The 14,953-nt window shown below is 49.4% G+C and overlaps 1 protein-coding gene across 1 annotated transcript in view; it reads left to right on the forward strand.

The window, feature by feature from the left end:
- Positions 1 to 14,953, forward strand: part of RNF213 (ring finger protein 213) — a 125,759-nt gene that overhangs the window by 71,037 nt on the left and 39,769 nt on the right. Inside the window, 9 exon segments of the mRNA XM_066381485.1 lie at positions 131 to 324; positions 545 to 700; positions 4,940 to 8,548; positions 10,082 to 10,218; positions 11,416 to 11,511; positions 12,800 to 12,918; positions 13,680 to 13,787; positions 14,281 to 14,426; positions 14,768 to 14,918. Coding sequence (XP_066237582.1) covers positions 131 to 324; positions 545 to 700; positions 4,940 to 8,548; positions 10,082 to 10,218; positions 11,416 to 11,511; positions 12,800 to 12,918; positions 13,680 to 13,787; positions 14,281 to 14,426; positions 14,768 to 14,918 — 4,716 coding nt within the window.

A 14,953-nucleotide genomic window follows, 5' to 3' on the forward strand; every position in this document is an offset into this window, starting at 1 on the left:
ATCCCCGGGTTACGCCTTGCGTCAGTTTTGAATTTTGCACAGAAAGAAGTGACTTGGGCTAAGTCTTTCTGGACTCTTGGATCATTGGACTGCAGCCCTGGCACCTAATATTCTTATCTTAATGTTGCAGGAAAGTCTCTCTATGTGAAGCGATTGCACGAGACTCTGAAAATGAAGTTTAGTAGGAAACAAGTGCCTCTAAAAATTATTCGATTGATCGACGCCCAGGTGGATGAGAATCAAGTGCTGGGCTCCCTGCTCCCCCTCCTGGATGCCCAGCATCAGACGACACCCGTGATTTTCCACTTTGATGTGACCTCCTCAGTAAGTGCCAGGGACTCCAACTGAGTGGCCCTGTCAGGAAACAAGTGATGCTGAGCCCTATCCCGCTCCACCCCCCTGCATAAGGAATTTCTTTACCATGTATAGATATTCAGTCTTGTGTATCAAAGAACAGAATAAGAAGGTCCTTGAAGGGGGTGGGTTGGGGAAATTGGTCTTCTTGTGTATGAATACTGACAGACCCATGTGCTTCTGTCTCAAGGTGCAGACTGGAATCTGGGCGTTTCTTTTCAAACTCCTCATTCTACAGTACTTGATGGACATAAATGGGAAAATGTGGCTGCGAAACCCGTGCCATTTATATGTCATAGAGATCCTGGAAAGACGTTCTGCACTGCCTCTGAGGTCTTCCAAACTGGTGCGCTTCCCAGGGCCCCGTCATGTCATGGCATGGTGGAGTGGGGTCCTTCCTACGGGCTTGTCACCCCCTACTTGTGCCTTAGCAAAGCAGCCAAGTGTGATGCTAGTAAAGAAAGATTAATCTTTAAACTTTTTAAAAGTTTTTTTTAATTTATTGGGGTTTTTTTAGAAAGAAGAAAAGGGGGGGGAACATTTGTTTGTGGTTCCACTTATTTATGCATTCATTGATTAATTCTTGTATGTGCCCTGACTGGGGATCAAACCTATAACCTTGGTATACAGGAAGGATGCTTCAACCAACTGAGCTATCCTGCCAGGGTCTAACCCTGTTTTTTTTTTAATTTTTAATGCCTGGAATAAAAATAGTTTTATTAATCAGCAGCATCTTAAATTTATTTTGAGTCACAGCTGATGCTGAGTCTTATGGGATAGATATCAACTGTGCTTCTGAGGGCGGTAAATTCCTGTGCTGAGAATTACTATCTTTCTTAATGCATGGGAAGGAGACTTCTGGCACATAAATTTCTTGACAAAAGGAAGTTTTACACACCCACACACACACAGACACACAGACACACACACACACACACACACACACATACACACACATACATGATGTAGAGCAGTGGTAGTCAATCTGGCCCCTACCGCCCACTAGTGGGCATTCCAGCTTTCATGGTGGGCGGTAGCAGAGCAACCAAAGTATAAATAAAAAGACAGATTTAACTATAATAAGTTGTTTTATAAAGATTTATTCTGCCAAACTTAGCAAAAATCTGACATAAAGTACTTGGTAAGTAATTATTATTATATGCTTTAACTTGCTGTAACTCTGCTTTATAAATTTTTTTTTTATTTTTTTTAAAATAAATTTTTATTTTAATGGGGTGACATCAATAAATCAGGGTACATACATTCAAAGAAAACATTTCCAGGTTATCTTGTCATTTAGTTCTGTTGCATGCCCATCACCCGAAGAGAGATCATCTTCTGCCACCCTCCATCCCGTTCTCTCTGTACCCCTCCCCCTCCCCCTCTCCCTCCTTCCCTCCCCCCACCCCCTGTAACCACCACACTCTTGTCCATGCCTCTTAGTCTCGCTTTTATGTCCCACCAATGTATGGAATCCTGCAGTTCCTGTTTTTTTCTGATTCGCTTATTTCACCCTGCACAATGCTACCAAGACTCCACCATTCCGCTGTAAGTGATCCGATGTCATCATTTCTCCTAGCTGAATAGTATACCATGGTGTATATGTGCCCCATCTTCTTCATCCAGTCCTCTATTATTTTTTTTTACAGTGATTAAAAGCCTTTAAGCAAACTCTTGGCCAATACAGCAAGAATCCCTAAAAGAGTAGTGTCCTTAACATGTTCACCAAGTCCAAGTTGGCCCCATCACCATGCCAAATCCCTGAAAAATGCAACCCAACCACAGTTCAGTCTGTTAGGAGCTGTCACAGGGAGCAGGAGTCCAGGAAAGTTCCCCACAGGAAAAGTCCGCATGGCACTGGAATTGTTGTCACCATTCTATACTTTGCAGCTCATGTCCAAGTCCCAATGACCGCTGCTTCTAGCTGGTAATGATTCAGGTAGACTGGAAAAAGCCATTTGCAGCATGCATGGATATGGAGCTTCTGTTCTCCTCTGCCTGGAGAGTTGAGACCAGGTTGCTTTTCCCTGGAGCTCTGTGACTGTGGCCTGGTGAAGAGAACCTTGGGATACACTAAGCTGGGTGGCAAAGGTAAATTCATAATACAAGTTGGAAAAAGGAGGAAAGAGAGCTCTAAATTAGGAGTAGGTCCCAGCCTGAAATATGAGTGGGGCATTGAGGTAGGAGGGATAAAGGAAACACTATATATTAAGCAAAGCAGCAGAAAATAGGACTATCAACACCCACAACAGAGATCTTTGAGGGAAGAATAAAAAACCTGACTATTCAGGCAAAACATAGTTAAGTGGCCCTTGTGCGAATGAGATCAGTTTACCTGCTTCTTGGAAGAAATACCCTAGGCTCGTCCACAGTGTTGTAGATGGGGCCGTCGGCCCTGGGCACCTTCAGCCTTCAGTGTCAAACCCCAGCTTTCTGGGCAAGGTTAGGTCGTAGGTGGCTGGAGCAGGGCTGGAAGAGACTGAACCCTCCCTTAGAGGAGCGAGGGGGAAGCCCACCTTCCACTGTCCCTGTTTCCTCACAGCAGAGGCGTGTAAGCCTGGTAGGCTTTAGCTCAATGACCTTCCTTTTCACTATTGAAGCAGGACCCAGATGGCATCCTATGAGACCCCTTTGGGGCATTGGAGCCTTTAAGGGTGTATCCTAAAAGCTGGTAGTTCCCCTGATCTCTGTTGGGCTTTTTCTGCCTCTAGGTATCTTAAAAGCCATTCTCAGAAGATCTCACTGAGGGGTTTGAGGATCCCCATCCGCCTATATAAATCTTTTCCATATATCTGGAGCTATTTGGAAAAAGACAAAACAGTGTTATTAGCTAGATCTAATAAAGAAGGTAGTAGTTTGCAGGCGAAAAAGATTTGGTGTCTCCTGTTCATCAGCATTCAAAAGAAATGTAAATTTTTTTTTTTTAAGTAAAAAGCATGATATGGTAGACCCGTCGGAGTCATTGGCCTGGTGTGCAGGATTCCCGGGTTCGATTCCTGGCCAGAGCACACAGGAAAAGTGCCCATCTACCTCTCCACCCCTCCCCCTCTCCTTCCTCTTCGTCTCTCTCCTCCCGCCCGCAGCCAAGGCTCTACCGGAGCAAAGCCACCCTGGGCACTAAGGATGGCCCCATGGCCTCCGCCCCAGTCGCTAGAATGGCTCCGGTTGTAACAGAGCAACACTCCAGATGGGCAGAGCATTCCCCCTGGTAGGCATGCCAGGTGGATCCCAGTCAGGCGCATGCAGGAGTCTGTCTGACTGCCTCCCCATCCCCATCCTCAGAAAAATACAAAAAATAAATAAAGAAAAAATACTAAAAAAAAAAAAGGGGGGGGGCATTCCCCTGTGCTATAAAGCTCCAGGGAGCATGGAGTGAGCTTGAGTATGTCCTATGAAACATGGAGCTCTATGTTGACATATAAGTCTTTGAAGAAGGAGGAACTGCTGAAATAGTTTATCAGCATTTGTCCCTGAGACAGCAGTCTTTATAGTGGGAACACCATACGTAAATATTTGCTGTCTGTCTATAGATGAAGGGGGGAATATGGCAAATGCTGAAAAGCCATGATCTTTGTGCCCCTCCCCCAACCCCCTCCCTCTCCTTCCCCCACCCTGTAACCCCGACACTGTTGTTCATGTCTCTGAGTCTCATCTTTATGTCCCACTGCTTTATAAATTTTATAAAGTAAAGTTACTTCCCTACTTTATAAATCACCATTACCGCAGAACCGGTGGGTGGTTAGAAGATTTTACTACTAACAGAGATACAAAGTGGGCAGTAGGTATAAAAAGGTTGACTACCCTGATGTAGAGATTTAGTTTCAGGAGCTCGGGTGGAAAAGATTTCCTGATGGGGAACGCAGCTCTCACAGTGCCCGAGTTTGCAAATAATCACAGAAAGCGGTTTACAGAAATGGCTTTGCAAAAAGTGTTTTTGGAAGGTCTGTCCAATACAGACTATGTGGAGGGTTCAAACACAAAAGCAGTTTTTAAAAAAAATTTAGTCAGCCTGACCTGTGGTGGCGCAGTGAGATAAAGCCTCGATCTGGAACACTGAGGTTGCCGGTTCGAAACCCTGGGCTTGCCTGGTCAAGGCATATATGGGAAGTTGATGCTTCCTGTTCTTCCTCTCTCTCTCTCTCTCTCTCTCCTCTCTGAAAATTGAATTAATAAAATCTTAAAAAAAAAAAAAAAAAGAATTTAGTCATGTCCCTGGCCTGTTGGCTCAATAGAGAGAGCGTTGGCCCATTGTGTGGATGTCCTGGGTTCGATCCCCGGTCAGAGCATAAATGAGAAGCAACCATCTGCTTCTCCCTGCCTCCTTCTTCCCCTTCTGTCTTCCCCTCCAGTAGCCAGTGGCTCAATTGGTTCAAATGTCGGCCCTGGGCACTTAGGGTAGCTTGGTTGGTCTGGCATATCAGCCTCAGGTACTAAAAATAGCTCTGTTGAATAGAGCATTTGCCCCAGACAGGGGTAGCTGGATGGATCCCAGTCAAGGCTCATGTGGGAATCTGTCTTGTCTCCCTTCCTCTCACTTAAGAAAAAAATTCAATCATAACCATTTTGTTTCTATCTTCCTTTCCAGAAGTCAAATGCCCCCCACTTCAGTTTTCTTGACATCTTCCCAAAAGTCACCTGCAGGCCTCCCAAGGAAGTGTTAGACATGCAGTTAAATCCTCAGTGGAACCAGGAAGAGCCAGGAATGGATCCAACAGAGTTCTGCAGCGAGACTTTCCAAAGACCTTTCCAATATTTACAACGGTTCTATCAGAAACAAAACCTGGACATGTTCCAGTACGAGGAAGGCGTGGTTGAGGGCACACCTGCGGAGTGCCTGCAGCACCTCCTGTTTTACTGCGGAGTGATAAACCCGTCCTGGTCGGAGCTCTGGAACTTTGCTCGGTTCCTCAACTACCAGCTCAGAGACTGTGAATCCTCTCTCTTCTGCAACCCAAGAATCGTTGGGGACACTCTGAGGGGCTTCAAGAACTTTGTGGTCACCTTCATGATTGTTATGGCGAGAGATTTTGCCACACCCACCCTCCACACATCTGACCAAAGCCCAGGAAAGCACATGGTCACAATGGACGGGGTCAAGGAGGAAGACATAGCCCCTTTCTCCCTCCGAAGGACGTGGGAGTCAGAGCCCCACCCATACGTGTTCTTCAACAGTGACCACACGTCCATGACGTTTATAGGGTTCCACCTGCAGCCCAATGAGAAGGGCATGGTCGACGCCATTGACCACTTGAGTAAGAAGGTGATCAAAAAAGATGTCATGACGATGGATCTGTACCAGGGGCTGTTGCTTCAGAGGGTGCCCTTCAATGTTGACTTTGATGAGTTGCCCAGGCATGAGAAACTGGAACGGCTCTGCCTGGCTTTAGGGATCCAGTGGCCCATTGACCCTGACGATACTTATGAGCTCACTACGGACAATATGCTCAAAATCCTTGCCATTGAGATGCGTTTCCGGTGTGGGATCCCCGTGATCATCATGGGAGAGACCGGCTGTGGGAAAACCAGGCTCATCAAATTCCTTTGTGACCTGCGGCGTGGGTGTGCTGACGCCGAAACCGTGAAGCTGGTCAAGGTCCACGGAGGGACAAGTGCAAACATGATCTATGACAAAGTCAAGGAGGCGGAAGTCCTTGCCCTCGCCAACACAAATGAGTACCAGCTGGACACTGTCCTATTCTTCGATGAAGCCAACACCACAGAAGCCATCAGCTGTATCAAAGAAGTTCTGTGTGACCACACGGTGGACGGCTGGCTGCTAGCTGAGGACTCTGGCTTGCATATCATTGCGGCCTGTAACCCCTACCGTAAACACTCCCAGGAGATGATCTCCCGCTTGGAGGCAGCTGGTTTGGGCTACAGAGTGAGTGCAGAGGAGACTGTAGACAGGCTGGGCTCCATCCCCTTAAGGCAGCTGGTATACCGAGTCCATGCTCTGCCGCCAAGCCTGATCCCTCTGGTGTGGGACTTTGGGCAACTGAGTGACACCACAGAAAAGCTATACATCCAGCAAATAATCCAGAGACTGGTGGATGCCACCCAGATAGGCCAGGATGAGACGCGTGTGATCACCGACGTGCTCTCTGCCTCCCAGCGCTTCATGAGGAAGAGAGAGGATGAGTGCAGCTTCGTCAGCCTCAGGGATGTGGAGCGCTGCGTGAAGGTCTTCAGGTGGTTTTATGACCACAGCAAGATGCTCTTGTCAAAGCTGAATACCTCCCTCTGTGTGTCTGACACCAGCAGAAATCACTTTGAGAGAGACCCTGTCCTCTGGTCGTTGGTGCTGGCCATCGGGGTGTGTTATCACGCCTCTTTACAGAAACAAGACTTGTATCGGAAAGCCATTTGCCGGTTTTTACCACAACCATACAACGATAGCAAGGCCATGCTGGACGAGATAATGCGGACGCAGGACCTCTTTCTGGATGGTGTAGCTCTAAGGAAAACCATCGCCAAGAACTTGGCTTTAAAGGAGAATGTCTTCATGATGGTGATCTGCATTGAGCTTAAGATCCCTCTTTTCCTTGTGGGAAAGCCCGGCAGCTCCAAGTCTCTCGCCAAGACCATTGTGGCGGATGCCATGCAAGGCCAGGCCGCCCACTCAGACCTCTTCCGGAGCCTGAAGCAGGTCCACCTGGTGTCATTCCAGTGCAGCCCACATTCCACCCCACAAGGCATCATCAGCACCTTCAGGCAGTGTGCCCGTTTCCAACAGGGCAAGGACCTGCAGCAGTATGTCTCCGTGGTGGTGTTAGATGAGGTCGGACTGGCCGAAGACTCGCCCAAAATGCCCCTCAAGGCTTTGCACCCGCTGCTGGAAGACGGTTGCATTGAAGATGATGACCCTGCTCCCCACAAAAAAGTTGGCTTTATTGGTATTTCCAACTGGGCTCTGGACCCAGCCAAGATGAACCGGGGTATTTTTGTGTCACGTGGCAGCCCCAATAAGAAAGAGCTCATAGAGAGCGCCAGGGGGATCTGCTCGTCAGAGCCCCTTATTCAAGAAAGAATCCAAGGATACTTCCCGTCCTTTGCCAAAGCCTACGAAACAGTCTGCAAGAAGCAAGACAAGGAATTCTTTGGGCTTCGTGACTACTACAGCCTCATCAAAATGGTCTTTGCCTCCGCAAAAGCTTCTAACAAGAAGCCTTCCCCACAAGCTATCAGCCAGGCCATCCTTCGGAATTTCAGCGGCAAAGATGACATCCATGCCCTGGACATATTCACAGCCAGCTTACCCGAGGCTAAGCTCTCAGAGAAAGTCAGCACTATGCAGCTGATCAGGGACAACGTGTATGGTGACCTGAAGGTGTCGGGCAGGGAGCCAGAAGACTCTGAGTCCCGCTACTTGCTCGTGCTGACCAGGAACTACGTGGCCCTGCAGATCCTGCAGCGGACCCTCTTCCGTGGGAACCAGCAGCCAGAGATCATTTTTGGGTCCAGTTTCCCCAGGGACCAAGAGTACACCCAGGTCTGCAGAAACATCAACCGGGTGAAGATCTGCATGGAGACTGGCAAGATGGTGGTGCTCCTCAACCTGCAGAACCTCTACGAGAGCCTCTACGATGCCCTCAACCAGTACTATGTCTACCTTGGGGGCCAGAAGTACGTAGACCTCGGCCTGGGGACCCATCGGGTCAAATGTCGGGTTCACCCAGACTTCCGCTTGATAGTCATTGAAGAGAAAGACGTTGTCTACAACCACTTCCCCATCCCCCTCATTAACCGGCTGGAGAAGCACTATTTGGACATCAACACCGTTTTGGAAAAATGGCAGAAGAACATCGTGGAGGAGCTCCAGGGCTGGGTGAAGAAGTTCATCTGTGTCAAAGAAGAGCTATTCCAAGCCAGACACAGCTACAGCCCTTCTGACGTCTTCATTGGCTACCACTCGGACACTTGTGCCTCTGTGGTGCTTCAGGTCATAGAGAGGCTTGGTCCTGGGACCTCAACCCATGAGCGTTACCAGAAGGTGCTTGAGGACGCCAAGTTGGTGCTGCTGAACTGCGCCACGCCTGATGCCATGGTCCGGCTCGGCTCTTCCTCCCTGGGCGTCTTTGCCGCACAGTCCCTGTCGCAAGAATACTACTATAGGCAGCAGCATGACTCCTTTGCAGACTTCCTTCAGGCTCACCTCCGCACACCGAATCTGGAGCACCATGTTGTCTTCACAGAGGTGATGATCTTCCTACGGTTTTACCCTCAGAGTCCTTGATCCTTAGTGTCAAAGACTCAAGATTCTTTTCCAGTCAGTGTCTAGATATCGTAAAGGGACATGTTGAGACTTTTGCTTCCTTTTCATGTTAAGTGTGAGGAGACTCATAATTTATAAAAGTGCAGTTTGTGTGCCTGTTGCTGTGCAGAGCTCTGGGCTGACAGTAACAGTCAACAGTGTTTACGTCAACAGGTGAAGTATCATGTTCAATCACAGTACTCAGGGTACTGGGGACAAGAAAATGCATTGGCACAGTTCTTGTCCTTGGCCAGCATAGAGTATAATGTGGAAAGACAGACTCACAAACCTGAGCTGTTGATATCATTCCATGATGCTCTCCCCAGGCAAGGAGGGGCAGTGCAGGCCAGGCTGTGAAGTCAGATGGATCTTCTTTAAGAGCTGACCCCTAAACAGCTTGTGAAATATGGCTGAGGACAGTACTACAGGCAGAGGGCCTTGGGTGAAGGTGTGAAGCAGCACAGCCTGTGCAGGAGACTAGGCATTGATCACTGATGGAGCTTAACGTTCCAGGCCCACTGCCGAGAGGGAGGGTTGACATACCGTTGGAGAAACTGCATGGAGGGCCCATACAGCAGCCCCGAGGAGCTTGGTGGGTCCTGCACAGAGAGGAGTTCTGGAGAAATATGTGTTGAGATACAGGAGGAAAGTCTGATAAGAAACTATCCTAGAAAAGATACACCAGTAGGGAGACTGCTGCAGGCATTCAGAGTCGATGGCGGATGGGTGTGACCAGGAAATGGGAAGGAATGCGCTGGCTGGTTCTGAATAAGGGCCACAGGAGGTGGAGGAGTCCGGGGGTGACTCCCTGGCTTCTTCCTCAGATGGTCAGAGGTTTGGTTAACCACAATCGAGAATCCTGGAACAAGCAGCAAGTCTGGGGGACACTGGTAAATTCTCTTTGGTGCTCCTCTAACACCCAGGCAGACGTGTCTGTCATGCAGCTGTATGTAGAAATTGGAAGGTCTGTGGTAAGGCAGCCTGGAGACGGGAACCTGGCAGCTGTGGGATCAGCATGCCCATAAGGAGTGTTTTGCTTGCACTATGTGGTATGACCCAGTGGTAGAGAATTGGCAGCCACAAAAGGAAGGGGCATCATTGGCTAACTCCATCTGAAAGGATGAAGCAAGATTGCCAGGGAAGAAGTGACATTTGTGTTGAGCCCTTAAGGGAATTTCCAGAATTTCCAGTAGAGACTCAAGCAGGAAGAGGCATTGGTGTCTGGGAAGGGCACCCCACCTTAGGGACGGGGTGTCTTCTCTCCATTGCCCTTTGATTATTGGTTGTTTCCCTCAGCACTGCCTCATTTTTTTAAAACTCTGCGTTGGGTTGATTTTCTGTCTATGTGCCAGCTTCCCCATGCTGCGCCCATAGAAAGTATTTGCTAACCATCCTCATGTTCCTGGGATCTCAACTTAGGGGATGTGCTAATAATTTTGAATTCTAGTGAATAATTTGCATTCCCTGACTTTGCAGATTACTACTTTCTCCAGACTGCTCACCAGTCGTGACTGTGAGAATTTAGAGTCAAAAGTTAATGGCAGGGCCCTGAAACCCACGATCCTGTCACTGCAACAGTTTGACACAGAGCACTCATTCCTCAGAGAAATCCGGTGAGGTCCCTTGCCTTTCCTCCCTCTGGGCTTCATCCTCAGTCCTGGCTGTGTCGTATGTTGTTTGTGTGGCTGTTGTGACCGCTGGTGCTTGTCACCGCATCGGTTAGTGAATGTGAGAACTTGTAACTGTGAAAAGGACAGCTGCGGAAGTCTCTTGTGTCCTCGTCATTGCTGTTATCTTCTGCGTGAACATTCTTCTCTGGCCCTTGGTCCTTGTATCTCTTGAGGAAGCATTTATTGAGGTTTGTTCTTTCTCCACTGTAGGGAAAGGATACTCACCTTGTAGAGGAGAGTCTCATCTGTACAGTTTTTCTGTCTGCTGCCCTTATAGTTCCCATCACTCAGAGTGAGGAGGTCATTGGCACAACTTTTTTTATTATTAAGTAGAAGCAGGGAGGCAAAGAGACAGACTCCCTCATGCGCCCTGACTGGGATCCACCCAGCAAGCCCCTTACCAGGTGATGCTCTGCCTGTCCGGGACCATTGCTCTGTTGCTCGGCAACCGAGCTGTTTTTAACTCCTGAGGCAAGGCCATGGAACCATTTTCAGTGCCTGGGGCCAACTTGCTTGAACCAGTTGAGCCATGGCAGCAGGAAGGGAAGAGAGAGAGAAGTGGAAGGGGTGGGGGTGGAGAAGCAGATGGGTGCTTCTCCTGTGTGCCCTGACTGGGAATCAAATCCAGGACTTTCACACACCAGGCCAGTGCTCTACTGCTGAGCCAACTGGCCAGAGCCATCACCCACTTTTCTTTTTTCTTTTTCTTTTTTTGTATTTTTTCAAAGTGAAAAGCAAGGGGGAGGCAGACAAACAGACTCCCACATGTGTCCGACCAGGATCCACCCGGCATGCTCACCAGGAGGTGATGCTCAGCCCCTGTGGGGCGTTGCTACACTGCAGTCGGAGTCATTCTAGCACCTGAGGCAGAGGCCATGGAGCCATCCTCAGCGCCCAGGCCAACTTTGTTCCAGTGGAGCCTTGGCTGCGGGAGGAGAAGAGAGAGAGAGAGAGAAAGGAGAGTGGAAAGGGTGGAGAAGTAGATGTGTGCTTCTCCTGTGTGCCCTGGCTGAGAATTGAACCCAGGACTCCACACGCTGGGTCAACACTCTACCACTGAGCCAATGGGCCAGGGCCACATCACCCACTTTTTTAAGATTGGTGAACTCACTTGCATAATTTCCCTTTTTTCCCCCCTAGAAACTGCTTGACTAACACAGCCTCATGTACAATCCTCATCATTCAAACAGATTTTGAAGATGGGGTTCACAGTGCTCAGCTCGTTGCATCGGCTAAGTATGTTTCTGTTATTTTTCTCAGCAATCACATATAGGAAACCCAAAATTTATTTGGGACCTCCTAAAGAATTGCTTTCCTGAGAACAGTATGGTATCCCAGTAGACATAGAAATAAAAGTAAAACCAATTCTCTCTTTTTGTTTTCCCGGTTGTGGACTAGAGAAACTGAACAAGGAGAAGCAAAAAGAGAAGGAAAAAAAGGCTAATCACAATACAGAAATGGTGGAGTGATGCAAGCTGTGTAAATAATAGAACATTAGTGGGATTTTTTTTTTTTTTCGTTTTTCCAAAGCTGGAAACGGGGAGGCAGTCAGACAGACTCCCGCATGCGCCCGACCGGGATCCACCGGCATGCCCACCAGGGGGCGATGCTTTGTCCCTTTGGGGCGTTGCTCTGTTGCATCCAGAGCCATTCTAGCGCCTGAGGCAGAGGCCACAGAGCCATCCCCAGCACCCGGGCCATCTTTGCTCCAATGGAGCCTCGGCTGCGGGAGGGGAGAGAGAGACAGAGAGGAAGGAGAGGGGGAGGGGTGGAGAAGCAAATGGGCGCCTCTCCTGTGTGCCCTGGCCGGGAATCGAACCTGGGACTCCTGCATGCCAGGCCGACGCTCTACCACTGAACCAACTGGCCAGGGCCCATTAGTGGGATTTTTAAAAAAGGGGGTATCCTTGACACTTGGGCTTGCAGACATGTTTCAGTACTTAAAACTAGTTTTAAATTATTCCATTTGAACTTGTGGCAAGGTCAAGGACAGTAACAGGCTATAAATGATTTTATTTGCATTTGTTGGATTTTTATAGTGTTTGTAGGGAAACATGGTACTTTCAGAGTTGTGTCCCCTATTACTCAAAGTCAGTGATTTCTGGATCTTTGAAAGCATTGGAAGCCATATGTCTTGCCCTGGTCATCTGTTCTCAGAGCCAGAGCCCTGTTGCTTACAGTATAAAGTTTTGCTAGACTTGCCTTTGGTGGGATTAGGGCAGCACATCTAGATCCCAGGTTAGGGGTTCCAGTTGGTAAGAAATTCCTTTTTAAAGCAGGAGGACACAGGAATGGGAGTGGGCAGGAATAGGCTAGAACATGCCCTCATTCTCTCATAAGAGGGGTAATCACGAGGGTATGATATATATTGAAAACTGGAAAAAAAGTAAGGTGAGACCATAAGCTTGGACAGGCCAGCTTTGAGGACAGACACCCATCAGCCATGCCACAGCTATGGTTTTGTTCATTTGCTTTGTTTTTTGCTTTGATTTGTTTTGGGTTTACGTGTTTGTTTTAAAAACAGGTATTCCATTATAAATGAAATCAACAAGGTACAAGGGAATAAGGACTGCATCTTTGTCTATTTCATCACAAAACTGTCCCGGATGGGAAGTGGAACATCCTACGTGGGATTCCACGGAGGTGAGAGAAAGATACTACTGACTGTGGTTATGTGTCTAACACTTCAGTTGTATCTAACTTGGTCCTGGGGTGTACAAGTCTGAAATTAGAAAATTAATGTCAATCTCAATAGTCTTTGGTCCAGATGCAATTAGATTTGTTACCACTGATTACCGGGGGAAAAAGTCCTTTATCTTTGGACTTGCAGCTTCCACATGTAGCATTTCCTTTATTACCTGATGAACACGCACACGGCCTCTCTGGTTCCTCACCTTCATTATATGGGTAATGCTGAGAGGGCATTCCCGACTCACCTGTCATGGACACACTGATATGTTGTGCCTGTTTTGGGGTGGGGGACATGCTATCTTAAATCAGTCTCCCTCTCTCCTTCCCCCTCCCTCCCTATCTCCTAAGGAATGGCTCACCAAATATTTGTCATGTAAGAACATTGGCATTCTAGAAATAGACAAATAGCGGTTTACTTTAATAGTTCCCTAGGTGATGGAGGGCAGCCCTGCCGGTGCCCCCCGGCCCTGTACCAACTGTGCCAGGGCAGGTGGGATACCACCTACGTAGAAGACCACAGCCCTTCTTTGGGGGGCCTGGACCAGGTGTTTATTTCAGGCTCACATGGATTGCAGTGTTGGGCTATTGAGACACAGCATGTGTCAGACTGTCCCTCAGCAGTGCGGGTCAGCACCAAGACATGGAGCCTCCTGCTCTGACAGATGGGTAAACCGGAAAAGATGCCAGGAGGCTAGGGGCTTTGCTCTTTACAGGGCTGTGGCACTCCGTGCACATCGACGACCTCCAGAAGTCCACGGTCATGGTTTCTGATGTGACGAAGCTACAGAACGTGACCATCAGCCAGCTGTTTGAGCCAGACGGTGGGCTTGTGTGTATGTCTTGGGGAAAATCTCTGGGGATGCGGGAGGGAGGCCATGTGGTCAGGCAGTGTCGGGAGTGCTGCAGTGTGCTGTGAGAACAGGGCCCCCATGCTTCCATTGCCAGAGTCCTCGATCCTGCCTCTCAGCGGCAGCTGGGACGGCTCCCAGGCATCCCTACTGCTTTCCCAAGCCATGCAGGAGGCAATATTTCCACTGGGAAAAGTTGTCTGTGGGTGCAGAGGGCTACAGAAATGACACCTGTGGCATATGTCACCTTCTCTTCCTGTATCATTGGCCCTTGGAGCCTTGCTTGGAAGTGAGGGGTCCCTTCTGAGGACACCTGAGGGGCAGACTGGAGGTTCTGCATGTCCCAGGCCTCTCCTTGGGGTCCCTGCTGGAGCCAGGACCCATGGAACGGCTGCCAGCTGGTACCCTGCGTGCAGTTCAGGGCCGTCTTCTGGGCAGTAGGTTGATCATGTTGCTTTTCTTGTAGCCGAGGCGGGACACAGGGCTGCAGACAGCCATGAGGAGGTGATGGAAACAGAGACTGGTGAACCGAGGGCCGAGACCCATGTGGACATGGAAACAGACAGCTCCAAGGTAGTGGAGAGCAAGACCTCTGAGCCCAGGAGAAGCCATGTGAGTTCAGCTCCCTTGTTCCTGGGGCCTCCCCAGAGCTGCTGGTCACCCTCCGGCGCTCCACACCTGCCCCCAGAGAAGCTGAGGACTAGACGGGCAGACCCGGGCTAACCTGGCACCATTTTCCTGCATGCTGCAGAAGAATTACCAGGAGGGGGCGCATGTGGGCTTTCCGTGCCATCTCCTGGATGGGTTCGCTCTGTCCCTTGAGCCCCAGCTGAGTCCTGAGCACGTGCAGTAGTTCTAAGGGAAGCCAGGCAGGTGGGTGGGCGTGAGGGGACCTGTTTCCAGCTGGGCCTCCCCCACACTTGGGTGGCTGACAGGAGCCTGCCTGTGTCCAGCAGACAGCAGCCCTGGACACTGACAGCCTGCTGCGGAGCTCCATCCAGAGTGCAGTGGGCCTGCTCCGCGACCTGGGCACGCCCAGTCAGCGGAATGTGCGGCGGGTGGAGATCCTGCTCAGCCTCCTCAGTGAGGACTGGGAGCCCGGAGGTGAGTGCTGGGGACCCCAGCAGGGACCGGCTGGA

Source organism: Saccopteryx leptura, chromosome 4 (genome assembly GCF_036850995.1).
Source record: "Saccopteryx leptura isolate mSacLep1 chromosome 4, mSacLep1_pri_phased_curated, whole genome shotgun sequence".
NCBI lineage: Eukaryota > Metazoa > Chordata > Mammalia > Chiroptera > Emballonuridae > Saccopteryx > Saccopteryx leptura.